General features: G+C 63.6%; 1 protein-coding gene across 1 annotated transcript; it reads right to left on the reverse strand.

Moving 5' to 3' along the window:
- Positions 1–300: 300 nt before the first annotated feature.
- On the reverse strand, positions 301–19,005 carry SPTBN4 (spectrin beta, non-erythrocytic 4). The gene is given in 36 exon segments (XM_030006105.2): positions 301–1,553; positions 1,640–1,682; positions 1,818–1,991; positions 2,539–2,825; positions 3,566–3,635; positions 3,719–4,125; positions 4,500–4,696; positions 4,854–4,938; positions 5,026–5,164; positions 5,699–6,321; positions 6,742–6,946; positions 7,035–7,165; positions 7,255–7,533; positions 7,619–7,708; positions 8,147–8,371; positions 9,235–9,498; positions 10,689–10,835; positions 11,497–11,587; positions 11,855–12,057; positions 12,176–12,742; positions 12,745–12,934; positions 13,239–13,376; positions 13,461–14,331; positions 14,455–14,605; positions 14,696–14,998; positions 15,191–15,349; positions 15,441–15,558; positions 15,647–15,834; positions 16,058–16,170; positions 16,410–16,525; positions 16,618–16,698; positions 16,819–16,910; positions 16,998–17,171; positions 17,385–17,536; positions 17,640–17,785; positions 18,906–19,005. Coding segments are annotated over 35 exon segments (7,377 nt in total). The 5' UTR covers positions 17,782–17,785; positions 18,906–19,005; the 3' UTR covers positions 301–1,391.
- Positions 19,006–19,192: the final 187 nt, after the last annotated feature.

A 19,192-nucleotide genomic window follows, 5' to 3' on the forward strand; every position in this document is an offset into this window, starting at 1 on the left:
CCCCTTTCAGCCCCCCCAGGTAACCCTCCCCTTCATGCCCCTCCCCCAGCCCCCCCCCCGAAACCCCTCAACTCCCCCCAATAGCCCCCCCCCACCCCCAGGGACCACCCCCCCCAGCCCCCCCCCCCAACGACCCCTTGCCCCCCCCAGAAATCCCCCTAACCCTCCCCAGCCCCCCCCAAACCCCTGCAATGACCCCCCCCAGCCCCCCCTCAGGCCCCCCCTGAATCCTCAGCCCCCCCCAGGGGTGCCCCCCCCCCCCAAGCCCCACACACAGCACCGGGGGGGGTCCCCCCAGGCTCCTTCCTGCTCCTTTATTTTGGGGGTGCTGATGGGGGGTGCAGCGGGGGTTTATTACATTTATACAGTCACAGCGCGGCGCTCCGGCCCGGGGCGGGGGCCGGGGGGGTCCCCAGAGGGGGGGGGGGGGCAAGTGCTTGGGGGGGGTGTGTTAATTCGGGGGGGGGTATTTTCCTGGCTTTTGTTAAAATCTTTACAAATACAAACTCTGCCCCCCCCCACCCTCGAGTTTGGGGGGGGCCCCCCCATGGCTCTGTCACACACCCCCAGTGTCAAATTTGGGGTACCCCAGGGTGATAGGGACCCCCCCAGGGTGATGGGGAGCCCCCATTGGGTGTTGGGGACCCCCCCCCGGTGATCAGGATCCCCCCCCCAGGGTGATGGGGACCCCACCTGGGTAATGGGGACCCCCCTGGCTCTATGGCTTGTGCAAGGGAAAAGGGGGGGCCGAGGGAGGGGACCCCAGGGACAAGGAGTGGGGGGGAATTTGAGGGGGGGGGGCTGTCCCCTCCCACCCAGCAGCTCCCTCTGGCAGGGAACCCCCTCCCCAAATCCAGGTTTAGAGGGGGGCACCCAGGATTTGGGGGTACCCAGGATGGGGGGGGACCCAGGATCTGGGACACACACACACACACCCAGGACTGGGAGGGGGACACACCCAGGATTTGGGGTACCCAGGATTTGGGGGGGGGCACCCAGGATTTGGAGGGCACCTGGAACTGGAGGGGGCACCCTGGATTTTGGGGCGGAACCCTGCACTGGGGGACACCCAGGATTTGGGGTACCCGGGATTTAGGGGAGGGCACCCAGGATTGGGGGGGGGGGCACCCAAGACTAGGGGTCACCCAGGGTTTGGAGGGGGGGTCACCCAGGGTTTGGTGGGGGGGGGGGATCCCCATGCCCATAGTGCCCCCCCCCCCACATAGCCCCCCCCCAACCCATGGGGCACAAAGAAGGGGGGGGGGTGTGTCCCCAAAATCACACACCCCCCCTGAGCCCCCTGGGTAAGTCCTGTCCACAGCCGAACTGGGTGTCCCCCACCCCAATGGGTGGGTGGGCGGGGGTCCCCAAAAATTCGGGGGGGGGGGGTGTCACTTCCGTCTCCCCGAGGTGCTGGAGCGGCGGTCGCCCTCCCGCCGGGGGAGGCCCTCGTCGGTGGAGGAGGTGGTGAGAAGAGCCTGGCTCCACCGCGCCACCTCGGCGTGCTCCTGGGCGCAGGCGGCCAGCGCCCTCAGCCACCCCCGCATGTCCTCCTGAGGGAGGGACACCCCAAAACCATCATCAGACCCCACCTCCAAAATCTCCACGACCACCCCCAACCCCCCCCGTACACCCCCACCTCATCCTTGGCTTGCAGGAGGAACTCGCTCCCGTCGCTGGTCCTACAAGAGAAGAACCTACTCAACGACACCCACCCAACAACGCCACCCAACCAACCCCAGGAATTTGGGGGGACCCCCCAACCCAACCCCAGGAATTTGGGGGACCCCCTCCACCCCACCAGCACCGCGACGTACTTGAGCTTGAAGACGTTATTCTTCTTCTTGTAGTCGTTGGCCACCTCGCTGGTGGAGTGGTGGAGGTTGAGGAGGGGTTCACCGCCGTGGGTGCTGCCCGTCGCTTGACCCTTGGCATCCTTGTAGAAGCCCAGGTCACCCTTGCTCAGGACGCAGTAGAGGTTCACCCAAGATCTGGTCAAGGTGGGGGACACGGTGGAGGGGTGGGGTGGTGGCATCAGCAGGTGACCCAACACTGCTGGTGGGTTTGGGTGGTAGGGATCACCCAAGCTCAGGGGCACCTGCTGCATGGATGGACCTCCAAACCCTGGTGAACGATCTCCATTGCTGGACACCCCAAACCCTTGTGAACCTTCACCATCGATGGACACCCCAAACCCTGGTGAACCCTCTCCATTGATGGACACCGCAAACCCTTGTGAACCTTCACCATCGATGGAGACCCCAAACCCTGATGAACCCTCTCCATTGATGGACACCCCAAACCCTGCTGCATGATGTCAACTGAATGACCCTCCAAGTCATGGTGAACCCTCTCCATCATGGATCCCCAAAAGCTGGTGCAACCTCTGCCCTGAGAGACCCCCCAAATCCTGGTGTATGATGTCCCTTGATTGACCCTGGTGAACCTTCACCATCGATGGACCCCCCAACCCCTGGTGCACCCCCTTCCCTCGCAGACCCCCACCCCACCTCCCCCCCGCCATTGTCCCCCACCAACCTGTTGGACGCCTTCTTGTTGGGTCCATCAAGCTCGTGCTTGCGGAAGAGGAAGCCCTCGTGCTGTACCGTGTGGGTGGGGGGCGGCGGGGGCGGCGGGGCGCTGCCCTGTGCCGGGGCCGACCGCGACCTCCGCGTCTCCCCCGGACCCTGAGCGGGGTCTTTGGGTCGTGGACGTCGGCGGGGTTTGGGGCGGTCGCGGGCGCGGGGTCGGTCGGGTCGCGGCATTCTCTCCGGCAATGCCTCCGGGCCGGTGGGCAGGCGGGCGGGGGACTCCCGCTCCCGGGGCTGGGGGTGGGGGGCGATGGGCGTCGGGATGTGGCTCCCGGTGGCCCCCCGAGGTGGGGACGCCAAGGGGTCGTTGAGGGGATGTGAAGGAGATGCCAAGGGGACACCAAGGAGAAGCCAAGGGGACACTGAGGGGACACGAAGGAGATGCCAGGAGGACACCAAGGAGACACCAATATGACGCCAAGGCGATATCAAGGGGACACCAAGGGTATTCTTAAGCGGACACCAAGGGGATGTTGAAGGGATGGATGCCAAGGGGACACCAATGTGATGGCAAGGGGATGCCAAGTTGAAGGCAAGGAGGTGCCAAGGGGATGCAAAGGAAATGCTGAGGACACACTAAAGGGACGCTGAGGGGACACCAAGGGGGCTCCAAGGGGATGCCAAGGGCACACAAAGGTGATGCCAAGGAAGAACCAGGGGGACTTCAAGGCGATGCCAAGTAGATATCAAGGAGACACCAAGGGAAAGCCAAGGAGACACCAAGGGGACACCAAGGAGACGCCAAGGGAATGCCAGGGGAAACCGAGGGGACACCAATATGATGCCAAGGGGACACCAAGGGGACGCCAAGGGGATGCCAAGGTGGTGTCAAGGAAAAACCAAGGAGACTTCAAGGGGACACCAAGTAGATGCCAAGGGGATACCAAGGAGACACCAAGGGGACGCCAAGGGGAAACCAAGGGGTTGCCAAGGGGACATCAATATGATGCCAAGGGGATGCCAAGGGGACTCACTGGAGCCGGCAAGGGGCCACCCGCCTCCTTCTCCTGCAGCTGCTCCACGATGTCAGCCAGGGTGGCTTTGCTGTCGGCGGAGATTTGAGATTTGCTGTCACGTCAGTCCCGGCCACCTGATGGTGACACCGGCATCCCTGTCCCCGCGCTCACCCGCCGCCCTTGCCGTCATGCCGCGGCGGCTCCGGCTCACTGGATTCCTGCCGTTCCAACCGGCGCTCTCGCCGCTCCCGGCGCCGTTCCAGCAGCCCTGTCCTGGCCTCCCCGGGCTCTTCGGTTCTGGGGGGCACCGGTGTCTCACCGGCGGTGGTAGGGGGGGTTGGCTCCCCCACGGGACCCCCATCCCCGGGAGGTCCCTGGACACGGTCAAGCTTGGGCTGTAGGCGCTCAGGACGGAGCTCATGGCGCACGTAGGCAACGCGGGGCTCTAGCCGGCGGCTTTCCAGGCGCTCAGACCCCCCCGGCGATGGCGTTGACCCCCCTGGGGGTTCCCCCAAAAATTTGCGGCTCAGGAGCGGTGTTGGTGGCTGCTTGTTCTGCTCCGCTTTCAGCTTCTCGATCTGTGGGGATGAGGTGTGGTGCGGTGGAGATGGAGATGGAGATGGTGGAGATGGTGGAGATGGAGATGATGGGGGTGGAGATGGACATGATGGAGATGATGGAAATGATGGAGATGGGGATGGGGACATGGATGGGGATGGAATGGAGGTGAGGTAGGGATGAAGATGAGGATGAGGATGGAGATGGGGATGGGGATGGGATGGGGATGGAGATGGGGATGGGGTGGGGACAAGGATGTGGATGGGAACAGGGATGGAGATGAGGATGGAGATGGGTACAAGAATGGGGATGCTGAGCCGGTGGCTGCAGTGGCCCCCGGGGTGGGGGGACAGGACGGGGGGTGACATCAGCCCCCCCCCCAAGGTGCCCATACCGTGGTGAGCCGTCTCAGGGAACTGAACCTCTCCTCCCAAGCGGCGGCCGCCTTCCGGAAAGCCTCGTGCCGCCGGATCAGCTGCTCCACCTCGTCCACGCTGCTGCCCAGCTCTTGGCTCTTGAGCAAAGGCTCCTGGGCCGTCAGCCAAGCGTCGGCCACCACCGCCTCCTGGGCGAACTGGTGCACCTCCAGCACTACGGGACAGATGGACAGGCAGACGGAAGGACGTGCTCGTGGCGGCACCCCCCCACAAAGAGCATCCCATCCCCGCGGTGGTGGAGGATCTGACCCCCTCCCCAAATTACCACCCCCACCACCACCTCCACCACCCCCCCCCCAGGTAGGACTCACTCTGCTGCAGCCATTCCCAGTGCTTGTCCCACTTCTCCATCATCTCCTTCTTCTTTGCAAGCAGCTTCTCCACGTGGGCTTTGATCTGCAGGGATGGAGGAGATGGGTTGGGACCCCCCCAAACAGTTGCAGCCACCCCCGCCCGACTGTCCACCCCCGCCATTGTGGGCACCTCGTCGGCCGCGGGGCTCTTGCTGAGGATGAGGTTCTTGCCGAGCTCCAGGCAAGCGGCGATGCTCTTGCCGCGAGCTTCGATCTCGCTCTTGAGCCCTTGGTGGTCGTTCATCAGCAGCTCCACCGAGGAGACGTCCCTGTGAGAGGGGACGGGGGCTGGGAGGGCAGGAGGGGACAGGGATGGGCCACCCCCCCCCAGGATGGGACAGGAGACGGGTCCTTGGCTTCATGGATGGGAGAGGACATGGATCCTTTGATGGAACAGGATGTCTTTGGTTTCATGGATGGGATAGGACATGAGTCCTTGGGATGGGTCCTCCAGGTGGGACAGGACATGGGTCCTTGGCCCCATGGGTGGGACAGGACGTGGGTCGTTGGCATCATGGTTGGGCCAGGACACGTGTCTTTGGGATGGAACAGGACATGGGTCTTTGGTGGCATGGGTCCCTGGATTCAGAGAGGACGTGGGTCCTCCAGATGGAACAAGACACAATTCCTTGGCTTCATGGATGGGACAGGACATGGGGTCCTTGGTGCCATGGATGGGACAAGACAAGGGTCCTCTGGACGGGACAGGACACAGGTCCTTGGCACCACAGATGGGCCAGAATGTGGTTCTTGGAGGCCAGCGCAGGACACAGGACCTCGGCGCAGCCCACAGCTCCCGCTACCTGGGCTTCTCTCCAGCGCCGATCTGGCAGAGAACGCCATCCATCCAGGCGAGAAGGTCTCTCACGGTGCCGACAAAGCGGATCTTATCAGCAACGCTGGCGACATGGAGCCGGCACTCCTCGCACGCCGCCAAGAGCTCCTTCCATGCCCGTAGCACCTCCTGCTCCCTCCCGGCGATGGCCTCGGCATTGTCCCCGGCATAGAGGGTCCTCAGCTGTGCCGCACCCTCTTGTAGCTGCCGGACTTGGGTCACCAACACCTCCACATCGTGCTCGAAGGCACCCAATGCCCGTTGCAAGGCTCCGGCCGACGTCCTGCCCTCACGGGCTGCCAGTTCAGGCAGGCGTTGCCTTTTCTCCTCAATTTGCCCCAAAACCTCTTTGCAATCATTGAAGAACTTGTGCAATTCATGGGAAGCTGCCAACATCTGTGCCCTGGTCTCCATCAGCTCCAGAAGATCTGCCCAAGCTTCGTTGACCCCATCCTTCCATTCAGCGATGGTGGCAGCGTCAGCGTGCCCGTAGTCAATCAATTCGTCCACCATTTGGTTGACGGCGGCGATCCTCTCCTGCCCAACGCTGCCCGTCTCGCTGGCGAACTCCAGGAATTTCTCCTGGAGTAGCTGAGATGGGCAGGGATGGGCAGGGGTGAGGAGTGGGCAGTGCCAGGCAGGGATGGGGGCAGGAGCTCCAGCATGGTGCACTGGTGGTGCCCAGGACCAGGATGGTGGCAGGACCCCCAGCATGGGGCATTGATGGTGCCCAGGACCCACAGCATGGGGCAGGGACCACAACAAGACCCCCGGCATGGGGCAGGAACAATGCCAGGACCCCAGGCACAGGATGGGGACAAGTCCAGGACCTCTGGCATGGGGAAGGGACAATGCCAAGACCCCCAGCATGGGGCAGGAACCACAACAAGACCCCTCACCCAGGGGAGGGACTTCACCAGGACCCTCAGCACAGGATGGGGACAACTCCAGGACCCTTGGCATGGGGCACAGACAATGCCAAGACCCTCCTTGGCGCATGCCCCAACTCACTGTGACGTGCTCGAAGTCCTGTCCCAGCTCCGGTGAGCCGGCCACCACCTCCTTCTCAGCGATCCAATGCTCCAGCTCGTCCACCTCGCGGTTGAGCTGGTAGAGCCAATATTGCTGCTCCAACTTGGCCTTGCGTTCCTCCACCAGGTCCTTCAGAGACACGTACAGCCGGTCAACCTGCGACTGCCGCCTGCTGACCTGTTCGCTGGGCAAGGGACACAGCGCCCGGTGAACGCCAAAGACCCCGGCATTTTAGGGCAAGGGGGGATGGGTGTTGGGGGGCTTGAACCCACCTTTGAGGGTGGCCCAACTCTAGAAGAGCACGGCATTGGCGAGAGAGTTGGGCGATGGTCTCCTCGTAGTTCTCCACTGTTTGCTCTGTCAGGAGGTGCTTCTTGAGGAGTTGTAGGGTGCTCTGCTCATCCTTGGGTGGAGAGCGGGACACGTTAGGGAGGTGAGATGCTGGGGGCGGGTCTTAAATTTCTTCCTCCCACAAGCCACCCCCATCAGCACCTTCCCCTTCTCCTCGCTCATCAACAGCAGCTCTTGCTCGCCCAACCACGACTCCACCTCGGCCACGTCAAAGTAGTATTGCTCCAGTTGGTAGGTGGCATCCAAGGTTTGCTGCCTGCGCTCTGCCTGCTCCTGCAGCTCCCCCCACATCGTCCCCAAACGCTCCAGAAGACGTCGGACCCCTTCGGCTTCGGGGCTTTTGATGGAGGCAACGGCTCCGGCGCGTTCCAGCACCTCGTCCACGCGAGGTCGGTGGACCTGGATCTCACGGCGGAGGTTCTGGTGGGGGTGTGGGTGGACAGGGGGTGGGTGTTGGGGGGGGTCATCGGTGTGTGTCCCCACCCTCCGTGGTGCAGGGGCTGACCTGGTTCTTCTTGATGAACTGCTGGACCGTCTGCAGGTTGGTGCCGTGGTCCTTCAGCGTGGCCAAGGGCAGGCGGTCCTGCACCCACAGCTGGCGGGGGGGCAGTGGGATGGACCTCAGCATCATCCCTGATTCTGATCCTGTCCCCATCTCCATCCCATCCCATCCCAGGGTTTCCTCACCCCTCCCATCCCATCCCATCCCAGGGGTTCCTCACCCCTCCCAACCCCATCCCACCCCATCCCAGGGGTTCCTCACCTATCCCACCCCACCTCATCCCATCTGATCCCATCCCATCCCATCCCAGGGGTTCCTCACCCATCCCATCCCATCCCCATCCAGTTTCTCCCCTGAGTTTGAAGTCCCTCTTGCACGAGCACCCGTCCCAGGTCTCATTACATTTGGGGTCCCCATTGCACCAGCACCCATCCTACGCCATCCCATCCCTTCCCATCCCGTCCCATCCCACCCCACCCCATCCCAGGGGTTCCTCACCCCTTCCACCCCACCCCATCCCCATGTACTCACCACCTCATCCTCCAGCTCATGGCTGACCTGATGAACCTCCTTGGAAGCCAACAGGATTCTCCGACGTTCCTTGAGGGGCTCAATCAGGCGGACGATACGGGTCCCCACTGCGCTTTGCCGCTCCCCCACCGCCTGCCTGCCCGCTGCCTGCGCGGGCAGCGCCGCTGCCTGCACCTGCAGCTCCCCCACCTCCTTGTACCACTCCTCCACCTGCGACTCCATCGTCTGGGGCGGGGGGGGGGGGGGCGGGACACGGACACACCCCAGGATGAGACACTGGCGATCGGGATGGGAGAGGACAGCCACCCCCGCCAACCTCGCCAGGACCCCCGGTACTGGAGCGGGGTGTCAGTGTCGTGCCGGCTGTGCCAGCTGTGCCAGCTGTGCCGGGGAACCTCTGCCGTGAGTCAGCACCAAGATGAGCTGGTGGTGCTGAGCTCCCATTGCAACTGGGACTGAGCACTGGGGTGCCCCCGACATCCAAGGTCCCCCCCCAACACCCAACATCCCCCCCAAACACCTGACATCCCCCAAACACCCAATGTCCCCCCCAAACACCCAATGCCCCCCCAAACCCCCGACATCCCCCCAACACCCAATGTCCCCCTCAAACACACAACATCCCCCCAAACATCCCACAAACTCTGGTGTCCCCCCATAAACTGGTGTCCCCCTCACCACTTGACATACCCCCAACACCCAATGTCCCCCCATAACCTAGTGTCCCCCCAACACCCAGTGTCCCCCCAACACCTGGTGTTCCCCATAACCTGGTGTCCCCCCAAGACCTGGTGTTCCCCATAACCTCGTCTTCCCCATAACCTGGTGCCCCCCAACACCTGATGTCCCCTCAACACCTAATGTCCCCTCCAACACCTGGTGTACTCCCAACACTTGATGTCTCCCCAACACCAGGTGTCCCCCCAGCACCCGGTGTCCTTCCAACACTTAATGTTCCCCCAACACCCGATGTTCCCCCTGGTGGTCCCCAAAACCTGGTGTCCCCCCAACACTTGGTGACCCCCAACACCCAATGTCCCCCCAACACCCAATGTCCCTCCCAACACCCAATGCCCCCCCAAACCCACCTGCAACCTCTTGAGCTGCCTGCTGACGCTAAGAAGGTCGGCTCCTGCCCCCACTGTCTCCAGCTGCTCCTCCAGCCTCCCCAGCCGCGCCTCCATGTCGGCATAACTCCGCGCCAAGCGCTCGGCGGCGGCGGCTTCCGCCAACCGGCGGCTCCTGGCTTGGCTGGTGGTTTCCAACTCTACCCAACATTGCCGTAACTCTTCCAGTTGACGCCGAACGGCGTCGGCTAATTCGGGTTTGGCGAGGAGAAGTTCTTCACCTTCCTGGGGTGGGGTGAGGGGGGTCAAGGAGGGGTGTCAAGAAGGGGGGTGTCGTTCCCCCCCCCCCCCGCCCACCCTGGGATTTGGGGTGTTGACCGTTGGCCATGGGGCTGGTGGATCTTCAGACGTCATGAAGGGCGCCCCCTGGTGGGGGAGGGAGGGGGCGCAGGGCTTTGGGTGGCACCCGGGGGGGAGGTGTAGCAAAAGCGGGTGGTGCAGCCGGGGGGGTTGTAGCGAAAGGGGGTGCAGAGAAAAAAGGGGTGCAGCTGGGGGGTTGTAGGGAAAGGGGGGGTAGTGAAGGGGGGGTGCAATGGGGTGTGCAGCGAAATGGGGGGCGCAGCAAAAGGGGGGTGCAGTGGGGGTTGCAGTGGGGTTGCAGCGAAATGGGGGTGCAGTGAAATGGGGGTGCAGCAAAAGGGGGGTGCAGAGAAAGGAGGGTGATGCAGCAAAGCGGGCTGCAGTGAAATGGGAGGTGCAGGGAAAGGGGGTGTAGCAAAAGGGGGGGGTGCAGTGAGGGGTGCAGCAAAAGTGGGGTGCAGCAAAAGGGGGGTGATGCAGGGAAAGGGGGGGTGCAGCAAAATGGGGTGCAGCAAAAGGGGGATGGAGCTGGGGGAGCAAAAAGGGGGTGCAGTAAAACGGGGTGCAGCTGGGGGGGTAGCAAAAGTGGGGTGCAGCAAAAGTGGGGTGCAGCAAAAGGGGGCGTGCAGCAAAAGGGGGGGTGCAGCCAGAGAGGGGTGCAGGGAAATGGGGGTGCAGCTGGAGAGGGGGTGCAGTGGGGAAGGATGCGGGGGGGGTGATGCAGCAAAAGTCGGGTGCAGCAAAAGGCGGGTGCAGCTGGGGAAGATGCAGCCGGGGGGGGTGCAATGGGGGGTGCGTGTGCAACGAAATGGGGGTGCAGCCGGGGAAAAATGCAACGGGGGGGGGGTTGCAACCGAGGAAGGATGCAACGGCAGCAGGGGAGATGCAGCAAGCAGGGATGCGGCGGGGGGGGGGGGGGGGATGCAACGAGCTAGGGAAGCATGCAACGGGGAGGGGGCTGCAGCAAGAGGGGGGGCCCCCGCAACCACCACGTCACCCCCAAACGCCTCGCCCCTCAAGCCCCCCTCGCCTGGCGAGGAAGCGGTTAAATCTCATCCCTCCCCCCCTCCACCCTACGACCCCCCCTTTTTTTTTTTCTTCTCCCCCCCTTCTACCTTCTCGATCTTCTCCAGCCACTCTTTATTCTGCGCCAGCTCGGCCATGAACGCTTGGTGCTTCAGCCATGGTTTGGGGGGGCGAGGGGGGGGGTCCCGGGAGGGGTCCCCCGCCATCAGCACCTTCTCCCGGATCCAGCCATCCAGCTAAAGGGAAAAGGAGGGCGGGGGGGGGGGGGGGAATGAGGTTGTAAAACACCCCCCCCCCCCAAAAAAAAGGGATCCCCGCAACCCTTGGAAGGGTGACGGGCCCACGTTGGGGCCTGCGGTCCCTCTACGGCGAGGAGGAAGAGGAGGATGACAGTGAAGAAGGCGAAGAAGAGGAGGATGAGGATGAGGATGATGGTGGCATTGGCGTGATGCCGCAGAGCCTTTGCAGCAGATGCCGGGCGGAGCGCGGAGGCCGGATCCGGCCTCCCCGGTTATCTGCGCCAAAAAGGCGACCGGGGATCTGGCCAACCTCCCCCGTGTGCCGTAACCGCGCCGCGCCGGTGATGGACCACTGCGGCTCACACCGCTGCCGGCGGCGAAGCCCCCTGAGATGCTGAGGAGCATCTATGGGGATGTGCGGGACCCACTGGTCCAGGTTTTGAGGGGGGGGGGGGGGCGGCTTGGGGACCCTTGGGGACCACCCCCCCCAAAACCGTGACCCAGACCACGCCAACATCAGCGGCAGCACCCATCCCGGGGGTCCACAACCCCCAGCCCAGCACCCAGTTGGGACTCTCTGCACCCAAACTTGCAGCCAGCCCCCCCCCCCTTCCTGAATAATTTGGGGGGGGGGGGGTGTCAGGGGTCTGGGTCCTACCTCGTGGCAGTCCTGGAGGAAACGCTGCAGCTCGAGGTGGTCCTCAAGCCGCTGCATCCACTCCTGAGCCAGCTGGTAGTTGCGTTGGCTCCTGTGGATTGGGGGGGGACGACCCGGTTCAGCGCTGCCCAGCTGGTGACACACCCCCCCCCAGCACCCCAATTAAGCACCTAATTAACCCACCCCAGCCCCTTGCAAAGCGAATTAATCCAAAGGGGAAACTGAGGCACAGGGTTGCGCGTTCCCCATCAGCCATGGTGAGGATGCACCAGCAGATCCAGCTCCATCATTGTCCCTGGGGGTAGGGGGGGGGTCCCGGGTGCCGGGGGGGTCAAGGCGTTGCCGTCCCGGCACCTACTTGGCACGGAGACTCTCCATCGCCTTGGCCACGCGGTCGCTGTAGAGGTTGCCTTGACGTTGGAGGCTCTCGCCAGCTTGTAGAGCCAGTTGGATCTTCTGCAGGTTGAGGTCCATGGTGGTGGTGAAGTCCTTGTGCTTCTTGATGGCGTTGCTCACCCCTTCCACCGTGTCGGGGAGCTCAGCATGGACCAGGGTGGACTCCTGGAGAACGGATGGAGCAGATGCCAGTGATGGACTCTCTATCCCTGGTCACTTCTTCTCCTTCATCCTCCCCAACTCAACTGTAAGGTCACCAAGAACTTCTCCCACCCATCTCTACCTGGTTGTAGAGGCTGGTCTCACATTGCTGGACATCCCGGAGGAAGAGGTGGAAGACGTGAGATTGCACCAGCACCTCTCGTCGCGTCTCCCAGCTCTGCAGCAGCTTGCCCCAGCCCGCATCCAGCTTCTGCAACCACTGCTGCAACGAGAGGTAGGGGACCTCGGTCTCCTCCAAGGCCAACAGATCGCTGGCCGCTTGGATCTTGGCGTAGTCCTCCTCGTAGCCGTTGATCTCCTCTTTGAGGGCCGCGTGTTGGTTCAACAACCTCTCTGCTTCGGCCAAGCTATCCGGCACCTCCTCAGAGGCTACGGCAGCTTGAGTCTTCACCAACCAACTGAGGAAGTTGTCCAAGTCTTGGATGAACTGTTGCAAGCGACCGGCGACGGTCAAAGAGTCCTCACAACCTTGCAGAGCCCGCTTCAGGGCCTCCCACTCCTCGCTGATCTGCTCGAAGGGCAGCAGGATCTCCAGGGCTCGCCCGGGGTGGGAGGCAGCCAAGGCTTCGCCTTCCCGTTGAAGCTCCACCAACCGAGGTTCCAAGACCACCAGAGCTGCCTCCATGGTGGGGAGAGGCGGCGTTGCAAGGCCAACACGCCGCCCAGGTCGCCGCCGCCTGATTGCGTGGCTTCAATGGCTTTTCTCTTCTCCCGCACCTGCGCCTTCATCTCGCCGCACTCCAGCAGGTAGTTCTGGATCTTCAGGACAGAGCTGAGTTGGCTCTTCTTGTGCTCCACCAGCTCCACCACCCGATTCCACCTGGGGATGGAGGTGGGACGAGACCAGGATGGAGCCCTCCACTGGCACTGCCACCAGGATGGCATCCACCTTGGGCATCACTAACACTTGGGATGGGCTCAGGCCATTGTACTGGAGAGCTGGGCCCCATGGGGACGTCCCACCAGGTTGGGAGAACCCCAAGGTTGGGGTCTGCCAGCAGCCCCATAGCTCATTCCCCCTACCCACCAAGGACCCACCAAGCAGTATGGGGTCCACCTTGGGCATGACGGACCCCCAGTATGGACTTGGCCCCACAGCTTGGCCTCCCTCCCCACACCCGTACCTGCTGTTGAGGTGGTCCTGGCAGGAGCGGACCTCCTCTGAGCTGGGGTGACCCCCATCCACCAACTGCTGCACCACCTGGTTGACATCCAAGATCCGTCCCATGACGCTGTTCATCTCCTGGTCCAGGCTCTCAAACCTGGGGAGGAGAGGTGAGCAGTGGGTTCTCTGATGGCGCAAGGGACCCAGGCGTCTGGTCCCGTTCCCATCCCCCCTAACACACCTATGCTGGACCACCTCAACCTCATCCAACTCCTCCGGCACCTCCATCCTCTCCAACCACTGCTCCTTCTCGTCCACCCAGACCTCGCAGGCGTGCACCTCGCTGAACATACGGTAGACGGCCAAAGCGTCCTGCAACCACTGCTGCCGCAGCACGGCTACCTCGGCCACCTCCCCGTAGAGCTGCTCCACCTCCACCACCCGGATCTGCACGTCAACCCCTTGACGGTGCTCAGGTGCCAGAAGAGCCAACTGCTTCCGGAGGGCCAACACGGCCGCCCGGTGCTTCTCCACCTCTTCCACCACTGCCCGGTGCTTCCGCAGAAGAGCTTGGGTGGAATAGTCATCATGGCCAAAGTCATCGCTGGAGACGATGCGGTAGGTGTCCTGCAACCAGGCCACCAAGTCATCTGTCTCGGCACTGAACTGGAAGAAGTTGAGGGCCTCCTGCAACCGTTGTTGATGCAACCCCGTCACCTCCTCCAGCTTCTTCCAGCGGAGGCGAACCTCCCGCATCTTCTCCTGGATCCCACCGGGGCTGAAGCGTTTCTTGGCCAAGATCTGCTCGCCCCTCTTCATGGTCTGGTGCAACAGAGCCCGTCGGCTGCCCAGCTCACCCAACATGCTCTTGTGCTTGTTGGTCAATGTCAAGACGCTGCTCAGGTCCCGGCCACACGTCTTGGCAGCCAGGATCTGCTCCTTCTCGCGGATCCACGCCTCAGCCTCCTCCATCTCCTGGAAGAAGGCCCAAAGCTGGCGGGAGTCCTCCAGCTCCTTGCGTCTCTTGCCCGCCAGCTCCCCCAGCTCCTCCAGACACGTCTGGACATGGTTGACCCGGTTGCAGATGATCTGGGGGTCGCAGGGTTGATAGCCTGGACCAAGAGAACCAGACCTTAGTGGAGATGGTCTACAGCACCCTGAAGACCTTGGTTGACCCCTCCCAAGGTCAAGCATCTCCCAGTCCTCGTGGTGCCCATCCCGGTGCCCCACGTTACCCTCCAGCTCTGAGAACTTGAGCGCAGCAGCGTTGAGCGCCTGCACCCGGTCGGTCTGGGCAGAGATGTCGGCCTCCAGCAGACCGTGCTTCTGCAGCAGGTCCTCAACCTCCAGAAGATGCTTCCCCAAATCCTTGGAGACCAACAGCACCTGGGGAAGGAGAACGAGACCACAAGGTCCAGAGCTGCCCACCACACCCTCCATGGGGACGCCTGGTACCCACCACGTCCCTGGCTCTACCTGCATCTCCTCCATCCAGTCAATCATGTAGACCATCTCCTGGAAGATCTTCTGCAGGGCCAGGTTCTGCTCGAGGCGGGCACGACGGGCACGGACCAGCTCGGTCAACAGCCCCCACTGCCGAAGGATGTTGTCCTTTTGGGCACTGATGCGTTTGGTGTCATAGTAGCCCTCGGACTCCATCTCCAGGGCCAGCTCCACCACCACCTGGATGCGCTCTTGGTAGGAGGAGATATCGGCCTCGATGGCCTCATGCTTCTTCATAGCAGCCTCCACTGCCGGCAGGTCGTAGCCAAAGTTGTCCTGGGGTGGGGGGAGATGCCATCAGGCGGGGTGGACCACTCCTCGGTCAATGAGGGAGCTCAATGAGGCTAGCCAGGAGGTCCCACCACCCGAGTGTTGGGTTCCTCACCCCCCAACCCCAGCCAGGGAGAGGACCCAGGCGTCCTGCCCTAGGGTGAGGGTCCCAGCTGAGCCCCCCCCACTCCATCCCACCTGCGAGACCAAGCGTTGGTTCTCATTCAACCACGTCTCCCTCATGACGGCCTTGTGGTCAAAACGTTGGGCCAGCAGCTCCAGCTTCTCCTGCCGGATCAGCTCGTTACGCAGTGACACCTCCCGCTCATGCTCTGCCTTCTCCAGGCAGGTCCAAGCCTGCGGGGTGGGACACTGGGCTCAACAAGGGGGTCCCCAGCCTTTCTCGGGGTCCCCCAGGATGGAGAGGTCACCCCCATCCCACCAGCACCTTATTGATGTCGGAGATGCTCTTGCCCTCACTGGGGATGTAGAGCTTGCGGTTGTTGGCTCGTAGCTTGCTCTGGATGGTGAAGAGCAGGACCTCCAGGTTCCCCTTCTCCTGGAACCTGCGGGGTGGCAGGACCAGGTCAGGATACGGCCATGGTCCCGCCCCCCCACCCGTGGTTGTCCCCCCCAGCCCCAGGAGGTGCTCACTTGACGGGCTTCTCCAGGGTGCAGAAGGCGGTGAAGGCTTGGAGCTGCTGCTGCACCCCAGTCAAGGAGTTGGCAAACTTCTGGTTGCTGATGATGGTGATGGTGTGCTGGATCCAGGCGAGCAGCTCGGCTGCCAGCGCCTCATACCGCTCGATGATGGCCTCGATCTCCATAGCCTGATCCAGAACCTGGTGGGAGAGTGGTCAGTCACCTGTGTGTCTCAGGGTTGCAGCCCACAGAAGCCCTTCAAGCAACCATGGGTGGCTTGGGGTGCAACCTGCTTGGCCCAGCCCCTCCAGGGACCAGCATGGCCCTGTCCTTGCTGGTGCCCAGTGGATGAAGGGATGGGACATCCCATGGAGCAAAGGATGGGACACCCCATGGACCCACAAGGCGTGGGCCAAAACCCACCTTCCCGATGCGCTTCCCCTCCACAGCCAACGCCTTCATCTTGGAGAAGTAGTGGTAGAAGGACACCACGTAGGTGATGATGGACTTCTCGTCAGGGTCCTCCATGTTGACATCTGGTGGGAGGTGAAGTGTTGGTCCCCAAGCCTGCTTGGCTCCCTGGAGTCCCCCCTGACCACCAGCCCTGGTCCAGCAAAGCCCATCCACCAACCCCAACCTCAACCTTGAGCGCCCCCAAAAATCCTCTGAGGTGGAAAACGAAGGCAGGAGCAATTAGCCGGATGGGTGGAGACACCCCACCCCGTGTGGATGGATGGATGGACAGACCCCTGCCCCGGTCCTGTCCCATCCCTACCCTCGGGGTCCAGCAGCTTGCTGAGTCCCAACTGCTGCTCAGCCGTGTTGAAGGCTTGTTGAAGGTTGTAGGTTGCGTTGGACTTGGTCAGCTTGTGGAAGTCGATGAGGTCTGGCCTGCAAGAGGGACTCAGTTACTTTGAGCCCCCCACCCAGCGGAGGGAACCCAGGCATCCAGGTTGGCACCCCTGCCCTCCCCCACAGCAGACCTGTGCTTGTGGATGAGCGCGTTGAAGGCCAACCCATCCCTCCAACTGGTGGTGAAGTTCTGGATGTTCACCTCGGGGTAGCTGTGGGGAAAGGGTGGGGGTCACACGGTGCTGGATCCATCCCCTGTCCGTGGCGGGGGGGGGCAGCGAAGGGTCCATCCCAGCACCAGGACGGCGCAAGGAGTGGGGGTCACCGCTCACCCCGCCGTCTTCATCTGGCACCAGAGCAGCAGAGCATCCTTGGCCGAGCGTGTCTCCCGGTTGTCTTCGGTCTTGATTTTGATCACCTGGATCTGGGGAAAGCCAAGGGGCACTGACACACGGCTGGGTCCCGGGGTGGGGACACCATCCCCAGGGTGGGGACAGCCCCGCCCCGCTACCTGGAAGCGGAGGATGATGGTCCAGATGAGGCCGAGGGTGAGGCGGTGGTTGCCGTCCACGATGTCATGGGAGCCCACGTTCTCCAGATGAACCCGTTGCTCCTTGAGGAACTGCAATGCCTTGTCCACGTTCTCCAAGGAGTGGATCCGCATCCGGCCCCGTGTCGGTTTGGGCTGCCGGAGACACCGTCACCCGTCACCCCCACCTCACCCCTACCTTGGAGAAGGTCCTCCCACCCAGTTCATCACAACCTCGAGGTGGGTGGAACCTGCAGCACCCTACACATGGAGGGCGTGGTGGTGATGGGGAGGTCCCAACTCAACCCAAGCCCGTGGTAGATGGGACCTGGGTGGTGGTGGTGGTGATGGGGAGGTCCTGGCTCTCACCAGCTGCTCCCCAGAGAGCACCTCCAGCAGCCGGGTGAGGACGTAGCCATCACGGAGATCGGCGTAGAGATCCCCAATACGGCAGGAGACACGGGCGAGGTGGGAATTCACCCACTTGGTGAAAGTCTTCTTCTGCACCGCATCCCTCTCATCTACCCGGGGAAGAAACAGGTTCAACCGTGGTGGCGGGGGTGGGGGGTGGGGGGGTTGGACCAGGCACCAGGGGCTTTGCCGGGACGGTGAGGATGGATTTACCGGCCAAGGCTTTGATGCGGGAACACTCGAAGAGCTTGGCGGTGGCCGTGGTGTCGTCCCAAACCCGCGGGTCGGGGTTCTCCCACGGGCCGTTGTTGTTTTGTTGCTCCATGTTGTCCAGCTCAGCCGCCACGGCCGCCATTGGGCTGGGGGGGTGGAAATTGGGGGGGGGGGGCCGGGCACACACACACGCACACCCACGCATGTGGGCACGTGCATATGCGTGGGCGAGGGGGTCAGTGATGGGGGACACACACACGACACCTTCTCCTGGAGGGTCCCTGGAAGTCTCCAGGGTGTTGCCTGAAGGCCAGGGGTGGCCTGGAGCCCCCCCCCCCCCCCCACCCTGAGCACCCCCACAGACCCCTGAGCACCCCCTATGAACCCCCAAGATCCCCTGCAGCCCCCCCCATAGCATCCATTGCAGCAACCCCCCAGGACCCCCCCCCAGCCCCTCATAACATCCCCTGCAGCCTCCCCTCCCCAGACCCCCATAATATCCCCTGCAGCCCCCTCAGGACCCCCCTGCAGCCCCCCCCACAGCATCCCCTGCAACCCCCCCCAGGATCCCCCTATAGCCACCCATGTCATCCCCTGCAGCCCCCCAGCAGCTCCCCTATAGCATCCCCTGTAACCCCCCCCAGGAACCCCTGCAGCCCCCCCATAGCATCCCCTGCAGCCCCACCCCCCAGGACCCCCCCAGCCCACCGTAGCATCCCTTGCACCGCCCCCCCCAGCCTCCAGGACCCCCCCCCCATAGCCTCCACAGCATCGCCTGCATCCCCCCAGGACCCCCCCCTGCAGCCCCCCTATACCATCCCTACAGCCCCCCCCACCCCAGGACCCCTCCCCTATAGCATCCCCTGCAGCCCCCTCTCCCTTCCCAGGACCCCCCCACACCCCCCTACCCCCCCCTCCTCCAGCAGGAGCAGGATCGGGCCCCTCCCGGCGGTCACCTTGAAGGACCCCACCGGTGACCGGAGACCCGCCCTGTAGGGGGGTGGGAGGGATGTCCCCCCCACAACCTAGGGTGCTGTGTCCCCCCCCCAGGGTGCTGTGTGTCCCCCCCAGGTTGCTGTGTCCCCCCCCCTCCCCACCCGTTCCCAGTTATACCGGAGGGTCACGGACGCACCGGAGCCGCCTCCTCCCGGTGCACCGGGACCGGGGCGGAGCGGGGGATGGATGGATGGATGGATGGATGGAGGATGGATGGATGGATGGATGGATGCTCGCCGCGGGGGGGGAGGACACGGGGCCCCGACTCACCGTGCAGGGCGGGGGGGCGGGGGGGGGCAGCCGGTGCTGCCGGTGCCGCCGGTGCTGCCGGTACCGCCCGGGCCCGGCTCCCCCCGCGCACCGGAACGCGCCGCCGCCCCGGCAGCCAATGGCGGGGCCGCGCCCCCCCCCGTCCCCCCCCAATCCGCTTCCCACCCCCCCCCCCCCCCCGCCGTGCACGACCCCGCCGCTGCACCGGGAATAGGGAATATCCATCCATCCATCCCCACCCCCCCCCGCAAGAATAACCGGGCACCGGGGGAGCCGTGACAGCATCG

Source organism: Aquila chrysaetos, unplaced genomic scaffold (assembly GCF_900496995.4).
Source record: "Aquila chrysaetos chrysaetos unplaced genomic scaffold, bAquChr1.4, whole genome shotgun sequence".
Taxonomy (NCBI): domain Eukaryota; kingdom Metazoa; phylum Chordata; class Aves; order Accipitriformes; family Accipitridae; genus Aquila; species Aquila chrysaetos.